Source organism: Elephantulus edwardii, unplaced genomic scaffold (genome assembly GCF_000299155.1).
Source record: "Elephantulus edwardii isolate Elephantulus edwardi_28Jun2011 unplaced genomic scaffold, EleEdw1.0 scaffold00314, whole genome shotgun sequence".
NCBI lineage: Eukaryota > Metazoa > Chordata > Mammalia > Macroscelidea > Macroscelididae > Elephantulus > Elephantulus edwardii.
The window spans coordinates 537,888-555,545 of NW_006400064.1; the positions used below are offsets into that span (position 1 = coordinate 537,888).

Sequence of the window (17,658 nt, forward strand, 5' to 3'; positions counted from 1 at the left end):
CACCCTGATTCATAAGGAAAAGGGGATGGCGTATTCTCTTAGCTACTTCCTGCTGAAAAGGGACGCTGTAGGTTTCAGGGTGAAGATCTCCTCTCACTACTCTAAAGGGTACCATTGGCAACAGGAAACACATAGACTATTGTGGAGATTGATTTTGGAATTTAGATGCACTGTTATCAATTGTGCTTAGCTGTACACGTTCACATCCTTGAAGATGTATCATGGAGGTGTTGCAACCTAGAAGACACAAATTTAACTAACAAGTGAAAAGTAGATGAGTCAAAAATGAAAAGCAGAGATCAAGATGGTGGCGGGGGCAGAGACAACATGGTGAGCTGCAGGAGCAGCTGACCACTTGGAACAGGGCCACTATGGCCTTCTACAGACTTCTGTTTATTGATAATTGAACAGTTAAACAGTTGATGACTGGTCTTCAGTGAGGATTCGGGCTCAACAACAGGAATTCAAGGATTCTCAAGGAAGAATGGGTGAGTGCTGCAGCTCCCAACCCCCAGCCCCCCACAGAGCCAGCACTGCGCTGCACCACAGCCACAGCTCCATGAAGCTCCCACAGCTGGAACCTATGGAATCCCTCCCCCAGGATGGAGAGTCGGCACCGGGCCTCCCCAGGACTGGTGCAGCAGAGCCACCACACTGCGGCAAAGTGGACTGGTTCTGGGGGGAATTCTTGGAGCCAAGATGGTGTCGGCAGGGGAAGCGAGCGGCCACTGGCCTCCCGTGCATGAGATGAAGCGCAACCGCTAGCCGCCTGTGTGGGAGATGACACGCGGGAGATGGCTTGCGCCTGCCAGCCAGCGACATGGAAAATGGCACTTGCCGGGCAGCCACCCAGGCAGGCGGATGGCACACGCCCGCCGGCCACCCATGTGGAAGATGGCACGCACCCGGCGGCCACCTACGCTAGGGGATGGTGCACAACAGCCAGCTGCCTGTGCACGAATGACGCGCGCCCATCGTGTTTACCGGTCGCCTGCGGGCGAGATGACATGCGCCAGCCGGCTGCCCACACTGGGGTATGGCACGTACCCACTGCCACCGGCTGTCCGCACACAATATGACACGTGCCCGCTCGCCACCCGCATGGGAGATGATGCGCGGGAGATGGCGAGCGCCTGCCAGTCGCCCGGGCTGGGGGGTGGTCCGCTCCCACCGGCCACCCGCACAGAAGATAGGGCGCATGCCCCACTGACTGTGGGGGGGACGTGTGCCCCGCCACCTACAGGTTTGGGTTTCCTTGGAAAACCAGAGATGATCACCTATACAATGGATTGTTGAAAGTCACTGTGAGTTGTCTACTTGATAACACTTAACAGTGGCAGCATGTCCAAGAGGACTGACATCCTAAATGCACCACATATTTTGATCTGTTGAATGCTTCTGCCAAAACCTGTTTAGACCTGGGGGGAGCCTGTTCACAATTCTCAGATTCCCTTTGCCATTTATAAAGGGGGAGGGCAGTGACACCTATTTCAAATTATAGTATGACCACTTATGGGCGGGGGAAGTGGTGGTGCTGGAATTTGAGACACTGTCCCTGGCCACACAGTCCTCGGTCAGGTGAGGGGACAAGATTGGGGTGGGGGCAATTAGAGGGGGAGTGTGCCAGCCAGCCCCTTGGGGATGTTGCCCCGCCCAGGGCGGGCTGTCCTTGGCCCTTGGCTCGGGGTGAGCTCCTCAGTCCCCAGATTGTGCCATCTGACCCCTGGGTAGGAAAAAAAAATGCCTAGGGTATCCAGAGAACTTTATCTAGGCTACTTTCTGTCACCCTCTCCCCCAGTAAACCTGAAAGCAACACCCCCAAAACCCCTCTATTTGTAACTCATAAGTTTGTTCTCTCCAGGTTTGCTCCCTTTCCTATAGGTAACCTTACCACTGAGTTTTACTTCAGACCTGACCCCGAACCCAGTGCCAGTGACAAAAAGAAATATAACTGCAGCTAAAGAGGCAAAAGGGGATGGAGCCTTTGGGTTCAACCAGCCATCCCCACTGGGCCCACCTGGGAAAACACTGCAGTCCAGAGGGGAGCAAATGACAGGAAAATATCTTCTAACAGAACAAGAAGGCAAACAGCCTTAACCCAAGATCACCAGTAAGGTGATAAAGTGTCCTCCCTTTCCCCCTTCACATCAATGCCCCTGTTCAGCATGAAGAAGCCAGAGAGTCTGCATCCAGTTCCCAAATCAATAAGACAGTTGATTTAATTACCATTGGAAAATGCTTGTCATTTTCCTGTAGCATCTGTTCCCCACTGGATCCCTTTCATTTCATTCACCTGCTCCCCCCATCAACCAATTTCTGCAGCTCTGCAACTGCATCCCTGCCCATCTTCACCTTTCTGCCCCCAGCCCTCACCTCCTTGTACCCCCAATAAAAAAAAGAAAAATATATTTTAAAAAAAGAAAAGCAGTAATATTCCAAGTAGAAGTTCTAACAGTAGCACAAATCAAGTTAGAGAGGAAAGGTATTTCTTAAAATAAAAGGACTATTGACTAGTACTTTGTCTATTATAGTATAAAGGTTAGGAACCACAAGATGTAGAGGCTCAACTATGTTATTTATTGTTCTTACGTCCTGGATCAAATTCCATCTACCACTGGGTTGTTCTACAGCTCAGAAGTCGGCATGCAAGGCAGAGGTGAAGTAAGGAACTGCTTATGAGGTTTTTCGGCAATTCTAACAACTAAGAAATAGTGAGAAGAGTTGGGACCTCAGAAAGCTTTTAGGACCAAATAGTAGGCTCTTGTGTCCAGGAGAAAATGAGTACACTTACCAGTAATGTTAATGCTCACCCACACCTCTTCTGGGATGATCTAAATCATTAAGTGTCCTCCTTTGTTTCCAACTGGGAGCTGGGGCCTGTCAGTCCTGTCAGCCACGAGGACCTGATGTGGGGCCACCCTTGGCCAAGTGTCCTTCAGATCCACACTTAAAGCAAGTGAATGGGAGCTTCCTCTCTACTCCCTTGCCTATCTGTGGCTCTCGTCTGTGACACTGTCTACTGAAGTGGCCCAGTCCACAGTGGAAGAAATTCTGACCTGTTTTATTACCTTTGGTTGGCATTGTTTATGAGTAAGACTTCCTTTTCCTGACACAGGCCCTAAACTAGCAGCAATAGCTGCCCCAATACTTTTGGCCATTCTCTGGTCTTTTTTTCTTCCCTCTAGATCCCAGTTGTTAAAAGAGGGAAAAGTTTAAACAAATATATAACAAATAATTTTGAACAATATAATCTTTTAAGTTTAAGGCTAGAAATATTAACAATATTATAATTTCTAATCCAGAGATACATGTTCCAATGCAGTTCCTATTTTCCATAAATGGTTTTGGTAAGAAGAATATTGTAAATGTGGATACAGTTCCACTATTCCTCCTCCATGCCATGATATAGTGTTATTAGTATGAGCCATCATAAATCCGTTGCCTTCCTTACTCTAACTTAAATTTTTTTTTTAATTTACATTTATTATTCCATTCATTCATTGTTGCACATTTCTCCCCTCACAAGCCTGCCCTGCCCCCGAACACTGGAAAAGTAAAAGACAAATTCTTACATTGTTTTACAAACCCTCCCCCAGGTCCACTCCACCATGTAGCCATCGCTCTAGACTCCTGTCATGACAGAAATACCTAATCACATATCTCTTTTAAACAGTTTTCTCCTTCATATGTTTCAGTGCAGTATACATTATTGAACCCGTCTTACTCAGGTCTCTTCCCAACACCAAGGTCAGTCCTCTTTCACAACAGTGGCACCATGCAATATTTGTTCTTTTGTGACTGGGATACTTCACTCAGCATAATGTTCTGCAGAGTCAACCATTTTGAATAATATTGCATGAGTTCCTTGTTTTTCAATGCAGCATAACATTCCACTGTGTGAATATACCACAGCTTCTGTATCTATTCGTTGATGGGCAGTCAGGTTGTTTCCAACTCCTTGCTATTGTGAACAAAGCTGCAGTAAACATGGGTGTGCATCACCATAGGCTCTTGCTCATATGTTGTTTCATTAAAGTCTTCTGTGTCTGCCAATTCTTTTCAATACAGTGACTCAGTATATTCTTTCCATCTTCTTTTAATACTTCCTGGATCATTTAATATAACGCCTAAAGCATCCTTGATTATAGCAACTCGAGGTTTGAATTTGTTCTTCAGTTCCTTGAGCTTAAGAAATACTGAGCGAGTTCGGCCCTTTTGATTTTCTGACTCCAACTCCTTGCACATTTTAATATTCTGCTTTGTCATCCCATGCTACCTTCTGAAATCTTCCATTCAACTCTTCAGTATCTTGAATTCTTCCTTCTGCTTTGGCTTCTCTGCACTCCAGTGCAATTTTCAGAGTCTCTTCTGACATCCATTTCGGTCTTCTCTTCCTCTTCTGTCTTTGCAATGACCGTTTGCACTCTTCTTGGATGATACCCTTGATATCCTCCCACAACACTCGTTAGTGTTCAAGGCCTTAAACCTGTTCCTGAGCTGGTTCTGAAATTCAGGTGGGATAGACTCAAAGTCATATTTTAGTTTCCGTGGACTTAGTTTAATTTCCTCAGCTTCAGCTTGAACTTGCATATGAGTAGTTGGTGGTCTGTTTCACAATCAGCTCCTGGCCTAGTTTTCACAGCTGATATTGAGCTTCTCCAGTGGTTCTTTCCACAGATGTAATCAACCTGATTCCTATGCATACCATCAGGTGAAATCCATGTATATAACCTGCATTTATGTCTCTTAAAAAACGTATTTGCAATGAATAAGTCATTGATTATGCTTTATGTCCTTGGGCAGATGAGTCTCAGCGATGCTTTCATTTGTAGAAGATAGTTCCTAGGACAACTAACTGTTCAGAAACCAAAGTGCTTAATCCGTATCAAGCACACTAACAGTAGTTGCTAATTCCAATACTGCCTAAAATAGGACTAACCAATATTAAAAAGGTCAGAGATGCTTAGCTAAAATGTAATGGTGGCTACATATATCTCTTCCTCTGAGAATGAAACAGATGTAATATAGTACTGTATATTATAGAACTCAGTGGGGTAGACATGAGTTAAAGAAGCAGGCCTTGGTATAAATAGTTGGAACATTGTCTTTCAAACCAGTAATTGATTTCAGAATACAGAGGTAAAACTGCAAAGGGTTTAGGGAGCAGTGAGGGGAGGTTTAGCTGCTTATCCCACCACTGTAAAGCAGATACCCAGCTTTCCTTATCAGCAGGGCAAGCCAGATCCTAAGCTTCAGCAAACATTATCCTCCACCACTAACTTCATATAGTTAACAATAAAAGGAATACGAAACTGTAGAATACGTGTAAAAAAAAAACCAAGCTCTTCTCATTAAAAAAAAAAAAAGTGAAGAATTTGCTCCTTTCAATAATCAACCATACAGTATCAATGGTGGTGGTGCTGCTGTGTGCTGTTGAGTCTGAATTGACCCATAGCTGCCCTCTAGTGGGTTATCAGAGGCAGCAAATTTCATGGGAGGAGACTGCCTATCCTTCTCCCATAAAGCAGCTAGCAGATTCAAACTACGTGCCTTGGAGACAGTAGCACATCTTCTTCCCACTAGGCTACCAATAGGGTAATATTTATTCAAAACAAAAGATGAGTAGACAGAGAGGGACAGAGACACTGGAAACAAATGTAGACAAATGAAAATGAAGAACCCAGAGAGGGCACAGAGAGCACGACACACTGCAGGAATTGTAATCAATGTCACAGAACAATCTATATATGAGGCAGTGAATGGGAAAATGAATTTCCTATACAAACTTCTACCTAAAACACAAGAAAATGTTGAATAAATAAATAAAATATTTTATACCTGCTTGGGAAAATTAGCAACTATTCCAATCTACCAGAGGAGCCAGCATACACAGATCTATCACAGTTTGTTTCATAAAAAGGCACTGTGACACCAATTTTGTCACATTTCTGAAATGTTCACTTTTGAGATGGAAACAAACACCTTATGTTGTTCTTTTAATTCTCTGTCCTCCTAGGAATGGACAAAAACCTAGCCTATTCCTGCAAGGATCCACTCAGTGGACCTTCAAGAGCCTCTGCAGATGACTTTCTACTAGAAATGATGGACAATCTGTGAAGTGATATGAGGCTCAGGGAACCGACTTCTCTGAGCCTGTTTCCTCATCTACATGCTGGGAATGGGAAGCTTATTTTGGAAGGTATTGTTACGCATTTGCTTGACAGACAGTCCTTGTCAGCAGGTGGAAGTATGAAGAGGACTGATACCCAGGGAACAACTGGCCCTGAACAGAGGAAAGAGTAGGAAGGAAATGAAGCACAGGCTTCTGCTTCTCAATTCTACTCATTATAGTTTAATGAGTTGTTCTCATCCCTGCTTCAGAAGAAAGTGGAACTGCACAGTCCTACTGAGCCCAGTCACTAGCTGCAGTTCCTGAGCTCATGCAAGTGGACAAAGAACAGGGTAGGGAGGCCAACTTTCCCCAGGTGTTTCCCTACAATCCAGTGAAATGGTTAACAAGCTCAACATGTAACCAATAGGGAGGTGGTTCAAGTCCTTTGGAAGCAGTCATCTACTTCTAGAAATCAGACACTGAGAAACTTCACTTCTACTCTGACACCCATGGCAATACCATGAGTTAGCAATGATGGTAACTGGTGATAATAACAATTTGACCCCATGTGCAGGAACACAGTACTCACGGTTAATGCCAGCATCACTTCTCTGTAGTTCCGGTTCCCATTGAGTCGCTTCTTCAGGGCTCGAATGGCATCCTTTGGCCTGGAGAGAAGGACATATTAAGATCCTTACAAATACTGCTTGGGGGAATTATTCTACCATGGATATGAGTTCCGTTTTGTGGCCTTGGTTCTTGGGAAAATGAGCTTGGTCAATTTCCTCCTGAGCCCTGAGAAGTTGCTCTACAGAGAAGCAAAACTGAAGGGATATGTCGGGCAGCTTTCCATTCCAGAGGACTGAGGCCGATTCTGTGCAGTACCTGAACGAACTGGTCCCTCCTGGCGAATTAAAGGCTGACTGGTCTCTAGTTTCTATGAAGGGAGTGTCATCTTGTAACTGATGAGGATTAGGATGCATAAATTGGTAAAAATCAGGTTTTCAAGGCCTCCAGCTTTAGAGACGCTAGGAGCAGTGTTATGTCCTTTGGGACATAGAGCCTATGAACTAGGCCATTTAGCAGAAGAGAAGCTAACAGTGAAGAGGCCTGACAACAAAGAGGTGGAGCAAAGAGCTCTCCAACAGTGGAAAGCTGCTGTTAAGAGAGCAGCTACTGAGAAAGTTGAACAAGCTGCTACACAAACTATGACATGGGTCAGTTTGAAATAGAGAGGCTGATGGCTGAGAGTTCAAAAGTGGAGAATCTGATGTAGAAAGACCAGGGACAAAGGTCTGCATGGTACAGAAGGCAGTTCCCCTGCAGCGAAGGCATGTCTGCCTGTCACTGGAGAAGGGCAGCAATACTACTGAGAACAGTCTTGGAGCTGTCCCAGCGGGCTTCATCGGCTCTCTGAGCCTTTGTACTTCAAGGACTGTTCTGGGCAGAAGATGACCTGCACTGAAGGAGGAGGGGGAAGGATACACACTCTACCTCTAGAACCACCCAGACCATGCCTCTGTGCTTTCTTACACTGATTTCCAGCTGCTTCACAATTTGATCGTGATCATGACTTGGACCTTGTTACTTCTCTAATCAATCAGATAATTCTAACATGGTTTCTGAGATCTGTGTGGCTATTGTAACAAAATATTGGATCCCACAGCGAAGTACAGAATGCCATACAGGGAAGAGGCTGACATCAGAAATAATGAAGTAGGAAGACCTGAACTCTGCCTTTTAGAAAGCAGAGTTGTGCTTATCATGACTATTATAAATTCAGACAACTGTAATGCTACATTATACCTATAGATTCACCCTTGTTTTTGTGAGCTAAGTCTCTCCTTGGAGGGTAGGATTTTGAAGCTCTGTCTCACTTACTCTGGGCACATGACCAAGAGTCAGGTCCTTGGAGAAGGACATCATGCTTGGAAGGGTGGATGGACAGGGCAGGAAAAGAAGACTCTGGATGAGATGGATTGATACAGTAACTGGGGCAATGGGGGTTGATGTGTCAGAATTAGTGACATTGGCTCAAGATAGGGAAGGGTTCAGAGCTGCTGTACATAGGGTCGCTATACATTGCAGGCGACTCAATGGCATATTACAACAATAACATACTATGACAAGTTTGGAAGCAGGAGTGGCATCCATTTCCTAAACAACATGCCTCCGGAAACTCAGTGAAGTGTGATAAATGTCAATAGTTGTAGAGGGGCTTCAGGCATTTTGTTCATACGGTCACTAGGAGCCATGCTTAACTCGAAGGCAATCAACAACAACAATATCATATTTGTACAATAAGTTCAGTAAGGGGTTGTGCTGCCAACCCAAAGGCAGTGGTTTGAACTCAGAAGCTGCTCTGTGGAAGCAAGATGAACAATCTCCTCCTGTGTGATCTATGGCCTCTGAAAACCTGCTGGAGGGTCAGCCAAGACTCAGTCCCAACTTGACAGTTTTGGACTTGATGGAACATAACAAATCACTGAAGCATCACTTTCTACCAACAAGGAACAGGTTAGAGTAAATTACAGTAGATCCATATGATGGATTTCTATGTAGATGCAAAAAAAAAAAAAGAAAGAAAAGAAAAATTACATCTGTTACATATGAATATGGGGCAAACTTAAAAATCAGTGACTATAGAGATATAAAGTACAGTGTGCCACATATGCTACTCTGAGCCATGAAGTGGAAAATCAACTAGGATACAGAACACATGAGAGTAGATATAAAAAAATCTCTGAAATAGGATCTAAGAATGTGGTAACACTGGCTGCTCCTGAATAGAACAGAGGGAAGTTTGTCATGGGACTGTCTTGTTACATTACATATAAGTGTCATTTACTAGAACTAGAACAAGATTCAGAGGGAGGCAGGAAAGGCCCTGAGATCTAAATATTGTTTCTTCTCTATTCCAAAGAACCTCTTTTCCCCATAAGTAAACAAACCAATGTGAGGCTACTTAAAGTTTAATTATTGTAAATGTTATTGTTAAACGCTATCTTGTTATCTGCTACTCATAGCAACTCTATGCACAACAGCTCTGAAGCTTGCCCTATCCTGAGCCAATCTCACTGTCTTTGACACACCTACCCTCATCACCTCATTACTCTGTCAATTCATCCAGGGTCTTTCTCTTCTGTTCTGTCCTACCACCCTTCCAAGCATGATGTCCTTCTCCAAGGACCAGTCCCTCCTGGCCACATGCCCAAAGTATGTGAGATGTAGCTTCAAAATCCTGGTCTCCGAGGAGCAATTTAGTTTTTCCACCCTCTACAGGAGAGACCTGTTACCTCTCTTGGCAGTCCATAATATGTTCAATATTCTTCTTCAGCACCACAACTACTGAAAGGCATTGATTCTTCTTCTATCATCCTCTTACTGTCATGGTGAACAGCTTTCAGCAGAGCTTCTGGACTAAGATAGACTAGGAAAAAAGGCCTGCAATCTACTTCAGATAATCAGTAAGAACTGATAGATCACTGTTGTGATATTAACACTGTTTTATAATTTCCACAGTTAGATCTCCTTTTTTTTTTTTTGAATGGACATACAGATCTCTTCCAGTAGCTTGACCAAGTAGCTGTCTTCCAAATTTCTTGGCATAGACTAGTGAGCATGTCCAGGGCTACATCATTTCCCCAGTGATTGCTGTCTTGATGAGAGCTCCAGGCCTCACTTACCTATTAGATTAAGTTACTAATGAAGTGACTGAGGTGGGGGCTGGTCTCATTGGATGGAACATGATGCAGTCAATCATGCCTACTTAATGAAACACCATTGAAGAGTGGACTCCATGGGCTTCCTGGTTTGTGAAAGACCTTGATATGTGGAAGGGAGGCACATCTTTTCTTGGGACATGGAAGATTCATGTTGAGAGTCCGTCCGCTCAGACTTTGCCCTATACATCTCTTACTTTTTATTCTTTTTCTATAATAAAACTAATTATAAGTCTACTGCTTTTCCTGAATCTGTGACTTGTTCTAGTAAATTATTGAACCTCAGGGATTAGTGGGAGTTGGCAGGCCAGAAGTGAGGGTTTTCTGAGCTTCCCAAGCTTCTCAGTAGCATCCTGAAGTGGTAGTAGGAAATTCTCAAGTTTGTAGCCAGCAAGTCAGAAATGAAGGGGTTCTGAGAGTTGCCTGATGTGTTGGACAGACTTGGCAGCCAGCAGCACTGTACCCTTAAATTTGTGGAATCTGATCTGGCTCTGAGTGGTTAGGATCAGGAAAAAATACTACATGTGACCTGGAAATGGAACACAATTTAGTAGAACAGAGTTGAATTGGAACTTGATTGAACAGATAGACTGTAGTAGGATTTTTCATTTGTTGTAAAGAGTAAGATTAGACTCCTAAGCCCAACAAAAGCAGCCTCCTATTGATAAACATTGGGTTGTCAGCAATATTTTTGTTCTCTAAAAACTCTATGAACATGGAGAAACAATGATAGTAATAGAAAGGCTTCAGGCCTTTTGTTCACAGGGTTGCTATGAGTTGTGCTCAACTTGACAGCAGTCAACAACAACAAATCATCCTTTGTCACTGTTCAGTTCTCTGATGCAAAGCAAGTAACTGTGAAGACCACTGCCTGGATAAGGGACACCTTAGACTCTAAACTGACACTGATGCTCTCAGCATTCTGGAGAGGTCCTTAGTAATAGATTTTTAAAATATAATTAGTCTTCTGATTTCCTGACTGCTGGTGCTGACTACGGAACTGAGCAAGCTGAAATTGTTAACAATCTCAATTTCTTCTCCATCTACCAGGGTGCTGTCAATTGGCCGAGTGGTGATACTCTTTTTTTGATGTTGAGCTTCAACCCAGTTTGGAGACTGAAGTCCTTGACCTTCTGCAGCAAACACTTCTTATTCTAAGTTTCACAAACAAGGCTATGTCATGTGCATAACACAGGTGGTTAATGAATCTTCCTCTAATTCTGATGCCACATTCGTCCTCATAAAAAATATAGACTGAAAAATTATGGGGAAAAGTCACATCCCTGATGCACTCCTTTCCTGATTTTGAATCATGCAGTGTTCCTTCCTCTTTTCTGACAACTGCTCCCTGGTACCAGTATAGGTTTTGCATGAGTACAAGTAAGTGTTCTGGGATTCCTATCCTTCTCATAGTTAGCCACAATTTGCTATACCCACACAGTCAAATGCCTTTGTACAGCCAATGAAACACAAACAGATATTCCTTTGGTACTCTAAGCTTTCAGCCAAGATCCATCTAACATTGGCTATTATATCCCTAGTATCATGGCCTCTTCTAAACCTAGCTTGTATTTGCTAGTTCTCTGTCAATGTACTGTTAAGAGTAATTTTTTTAATAATCTGCAGCAGAATTTTTATCGTGTGTGATATTAGTGATATTATTCATTAATTTCCACTTTGTTGGATCATCTTTTTTTGAAATGGGAGAATGGTAAACATGGGGTGACAAATATGACACAATCCCAAGAAGAAATCTTACAAAATCAGAAGCAGCTCCCAAATTGATTGTCTGGAAATCAAAAAGCTTTCTTCCTTAAAGTCTTGTTACTGATACTAAAATCTCTAGCCAGTCCCATTAGCTCCAAAGTGCATTTATTATTTGTAGGTCCAGTGTCTAATATTTTATATCATGTAAAGTATTCTAGCACAGGTCATCCAACTTCTGAAAGGTCTTAAAAAAACTCTATGAACAACAGAGGAGCAATGCTAGATATAACACTAGAGGCAGAGCCCTTAGAATGGAAGGCATTTAAAATCAGGAGAAACAAGGTACAAAAGTCTTTTAATAACAGGAATGTGGAATGTACAAAGTATGAATCTAGGAAAACTGAAAGATGAAAATATTAAATGGAACACATAAAGACTGACATTCTAGGCATTAGTAAACGGAAAAGGAATGGTATTGGCCATTTTTAATAATATGATCTACTATGCAGGGAATGAAAAATGAGGAGGAATGATGTTGCATTCACAGTAAAAGAAGAATATCTTTAGGGGGGAGAAAATGTGCAACAATGAATAAATAGAAGAGAAAAAAATGAAGAAAAAACCCCACATACAATGCTGTGAATGAAAAGATACTACTCATGTTATTCAAATATACACACTGACAACTAAAGTCAAAGAAGAAGAAATTGAGGATTTTTACCAACTTCTTCAGTGTGAAACTGACCAAATACCCAAATAAAATTCATTAATAATAACTGGTACCTGGAATGCAAAAGGACTGGTATCTGGATATTACGGACTTGGTGACAGAAATGAGGCTGCAGACCAAATGGCTGAATTTTGTACAATTTAGGAATCAGACTGACTACATCTGTGGAAAGAATCATTGGAAAAGCTTAACATCAGTATTCAAAACCAAGCCAGGTACTGACTGTGAAATTACTCATGTGAAAGCTCAAACTGAAGTTGAAGAAAATCAAAACAGAACAACAAGAATCAAAATACATCCTTAAGTCTATCTCTGAATTTAAAAACCATTTCAAGAGTAGGTTTGAGGCATTGAACACTAATGATTGTCTCTCACAAATGTATGTGAGATAACATCAAAGATATCATCTATAAAGAACGAAAAGGTCATTACAAAGACAAAGGAAAAAGACTACAATGGATGGATGTCAGAAGAGATTCTGAAGGTTTCATTAGAAAAGCCAAAACAAAGGGAATTGCCAAAATAAAAGAGATGGATAGAAGATATTAAAGGACAGTTTGAGAAGACAAAGCAAAATATTATAACAAAATATGCAAAGAGTTGGAATTGGAAAACAAAAAAGGAAGAATGTGTTCAACATTTCTTAAGCTGAAAGAATTGAAAAAAAATCGAGCCTTGAGTTGAAATACTGAAAGAGGCCATGGACAAAATTCTGAATGACCCAGAAAGCATCAAAAGATGATGGACGGAATATACTGAGTCATTGTACAAAAAGGAATTGGCAATTCAGGAAGCAGTGTACGAGCAAAAAAACAATGGTGATGAAGGAATTAAATTCAAGGTGCACTGAAGGCATCAGAAAAAAAAATAAAGTCCTTGGAATTGATGGAGTAACAACTGACATATTTAACAAAATAGATTCAGCCATAGGCATGCTCATTATGTACAAACAGATGCAGTCTTAGACATGCTCATCACAGTTCACCAGCTGTGCCAGGAAATTTGGAGGGTAGCTGCTGGGCCTGGAAAAGAGCCACACTTGTTACCATTCTTTTTTTTTTTTTAAACTCCCTATGGACTACTCTGCTACTCTGAGCAAATTAGATGTATTTTTTTTTATTGTCAGATAGATCCTGGTTGAAAGCACAGAATGCCAGAGGAATATGTATTTGTGTTTATTGATTATGCAAAAACATCTGACTAAGTGGCTCATAACAAATTATGGTTAACACTGAGAAAAAGAGGAATACCAGAAACCTTGATTGTGCTTATGTGAAACCAATACCTAATCAAGAAGCTGTGGTCTGAAAAAAGCAAGGGAGCTTTGCATGCTTTAAAATCAAGAAAAGTGTGTGTCTGGGCTATATTCTTTCTCCATACTCATTCAGTCTGTATGCTGAGCAAATAATTTGAGAAGCTAGACTTTATTTGGGAAGAAGAACATCAGAGATCTGTCAACAACCTGTATTATGCAGAAGACACACCTTGCTCATTCAAAATGAGGAGGACTTTAAACATTTACTGCAGAAGATCCAAAATAGTCTTCAATATGGATGACAACTCAACATCAAGAAGACCTTAACCAATGGACCAATACGCAACATCATGATAGATGGAAAAAAAGACAGAAATAGTCAATGATATTATCTTAACTTGAATGCACAATCAACACCATTGGTACTAACAGTAAGGAAATGAGAATACATAATGCACTAGGAAAGTTTGTAGTCAGGGACCTCTGCAAATTACTGAAAAGCAATGACATCAGTGTGAAGACTAAGGTGTGCCTGATTCAGCTAATGGTCTTTTCAATCACTTACTATGCAACTGAAAGCTGGACGACACATAAGGATGACAGAGAAGAATTTATGTCTTTGAGCTGTAGTGTTACAAAATAGTACTATCCCTTGGACTGCTAAGAAAGCAAACAGATATGTCTTGGAGAAAGTGCAGTCAGAGTGCTCCTTGGAGACAAAGACGGCAAAACTTTATCTCACATACTTTAAGCATGTTGTTAGGAGAGGCTATTCCTTAGAGAAGGACATGCTTGGAAAGGTGTAAGGCCAGTGAAGGAGGGGAAGACTCTCAACCAGATGGTTTGACACAGTGATTGCAGCAATGAGTTCACTTATTTCAGAGATGATGAGGATGGCACAGGATAGAACTGAGTTCAAATCTATTTTTCATAGTGTTTCTTTGAGTTATACCTTACTTGATAGCATCTAACAACAACTTTCTTACATGAACAGTAGAAGATCAGCAAAGGAGAGAAAGATTCTTAATAATATGAATTGACATGTTGAATGCAACAATGGATTTTAGCATAGAAATTATAAGGATGACACCTAACAATAACAACAATCTCTTTAGAGGAACCCCTAGTGGTGCAGTGATTTAAGTTTTTGCCTGGTAACGGAAAGATCAGAGATTTGAACTCATCAACTGCTCCATCAGAAAAAAAGACCTAAATATCTGCTCCCCTAAGGATTACAGCTTTCATTATGGATTTCACCTCAACGTCAAGAAGGAAAAAATCCTCACCACTGGACTGATAAGCTATACAATGATAAGGGAGAAAAAGATTGAAGTTGTCAGTGGTTTCATTTTACTTGGATCCACAATCAACACCCTTGATACCAGCAGTCAGGAGATGAGGAGACATATTGCATTAGGAAAGTCTGCTGTCAGAGACCTCTCTAAAGTACTGAGGAGCAATGATGTCAGTTTGAAAACTAAGATGCCCCTGATTCAGGCTATACATCTGAAAGAGGGACAATCAAAAAGGACAAAAGAAGTATTGATGCCTTTGAGTTGTGGTGTTGGAGAAGAGCACTGAATCTCAACAAACAAGAAAAAGTGCAGTCACTGTGCCCCTTAGAGGCACAGATGGTGAAGCTTCATCACATATACTTTGATCATGCTACTAGGAAAGGCTATTCCTTAGATATGGATATCAGGAGGCTCAATGAAGGAGAAGACGACCTTTAATAAGATGAATTTACACAGCAATAGACTCAAGAATTTCAGAGATGATGAGAATGGCACAGGATAGGATAGGGTTCATATCCTTTTTTTTTCCTTTGAACTTTATTATTTTTGTGTATTAAATTTTTTTCCCCATTCACTCACTGTTGCACTTTTCTCCCCTCCAAACCCCCCCACCCCAGTACACTGCCCTCTTGGAAAAGTAAAATTCTTTCATTGTTTTACAATCCCTCACCCCAGGTCCACTCCAGTATACAGCCTTCACTCTGGACTCCTGTCACGATAAAAATACATAATAATTTTTCCTCTTAAACAGTTTTCTCCCTCATCTGTTTCAATGCAGTATATTGAATCCATCCTTCTCAGTCTCCTCCTAACCCCGAGGTCAGTCCTGCTTTACAACAGTGGCACCATTCAGTATTTGTCCTTTTGTGACTGAGATACTTCACTCAGCACAATGTCCTCCAGGGTCACCCATTTTGAATAATACTGCATGTGTTCCTTGTTTTTCAATGCAGCACAGTATTCCATTGTGTGAATATACCACAGCTTCTCTATCTATTCATTTGTTGATGGGCACTTAGGTTGTTTCCAAGTCATTGCTTTTGTGAACAAAGCCGCGATAAGCATGGGTGTGCATATATCTGCTTGGATGTCAGTTATCGTCCCTTTGGGGTATATTCCCAGTAGTAGAATTGTTGGGTCAAATGGAATCTCTATTTGCAACTTTTTGAGAAAGTGCCATACTGCCTTCCACAGTGGTTGCACCATTTTACACTCCCACCAACAGTGAATAAGGGTTCCAGTTTCTCCACAACCTCGCCAGCATTTGTTGCTTGCTGTTCTGTTAAATTTTGCAATTCTGACTGGGGTGAGATGATATCTTATAGTTGTTTTGATTTGCATCTCTCTTAGAGCTAGGGATTTTGAACATTTCTTCATGTGCTTGTTAGCCATCTGAATGTCTTCTTCGGTGAAGTGCCTGTTCATATCCTGTGCCCATTTTTCAATTGGATTATTTACCTTTATCTGGTTGTGGTGCTCAAGTATTTTATACATTCTAGATATAAGTCTCTTATCTGACATGTCATTACCAAATACTTTTTCCCAGTCTGTGGCTTCCCTTTTTAGCCCGTTGGAGAAGTTTTTGGATGTGCATAGGGATTTGATTCTTAGAAGATCCCATTAATCTATTTTCTCTTCTCTCGGTTGTAGGTACTCGATCCCATTCTTTGAAAGGTGTGCAACAGGGCTTCATACCTACTCAATCTCTATGCTGAGCAAATAGTCTCTATTCAAGAGGCTAGACTTTATAAAGAATATAGCAAATTGGAGGAAGACTCATCAACAATCTCTGTTATGCAGATGACACAATCTTGATTTTTTACAGTATTGCTGTGTACTGTAGTCAGAAACGACCCATATCGGACCCTCTGGGTTTTCAGAGGTGTTAATTACTTGGAAGGGATTGCCCATCCTCCTGAACTTCATCCTTCTCCTTCATGCCTTGAACTGCATGCCTTCATGATTGCAGTTCAGCATCTTGCCACTAGGCTACCTTTAAATGCTTGCTGCAAAAGATCAAAGACTACAACCTTCAATATGGATTACATCTCAACATCAAGACAACAAAAATCCTCACCACTGGGCCAGTAGGCAACATCAAAAATCAATATTCTTGGCACCAGCAGTTAAGAAATCAAAAGACTGCACCACCAGGAGAAGATAAAATCAATGAATGGGATTTTCTAAAAATTAAGTGTACATCATAAACGTTTTCCCAGTAGTGGAATTGCTGGGTCAAATGGTATTTCTACCTGCAACTTTTTGAGAAAGTGCCATACTGTCTTCCATAGTGGTTGCACTGTTTTACAATTCTACCAACAGTGAATAAGGGTTCCATTTCCTCTACAACCTCACCAGCATTTGTTGCTTGCTGTTCTGTTAAATTTTGCAACTCTCACTGGGGTGAGATGATATCGCATAGTTGTTTTGATCTGCATCTCTCTTAGAGCTTGGGAGTTTGAACATTTCTTTTTTTTTAAATTAAATTTTATTAATTTTAATGAGCATTTACAGAGATTTGGGGTTTCCATTCATTCATTGTTGCACTATTTTCTCTACCCTCCCCCCCCAAGTTCGTTCCTTCATTTTCCCCCTTGAAAGTCTGTTTCAATTATCCCATTGCCTCAGTGCTTGTCAAAGCCAATTCTGATTAATCTCCTTTGTCAGTGTGTCCTTTTCCACTCCTTATCACTCCTCCCTGAGAGAGACTTCATCCTGATTCATAAGGAAAAGGGGACGGCATATTCTCTTAGCTACTTCCTGCTGAAAAGGGACACTGTAGGTTTCAGGGTGAAGATCTTCTCTCACTACTCTAAAGGGCCCCTTTGGCAATAGGA

At 41.6% G+C, this 17,658-nt stretch overlaps 1 protein-coding gene across 3 annotated transcripts in view; it reads right to left on the reverse strand.

Moving 5' to 3' along the window:
- TOM1L2 (target of myb1-like 2 (chicken)) overlaps window positions 1-17,658 on the reverse strand; it is a 289,350-nt gene that overhangs the window by 185,902 nt on the left and 85,790 nt on the right. For all 3 annotated transcript variants that reach the window (XM_006901181.1, XM_006901180.1, XM_006901179.1), the window contains exon 3: window positions 6,702-6,780. In XM_006901181.1, the coding sequence (XP_006901243.1) occupies window positions 6,702-6,780 (79 nt within the window). The remainder of the gene's footprint in view (window positions 1-6,701; window positions 6,781-17,658) is intronic.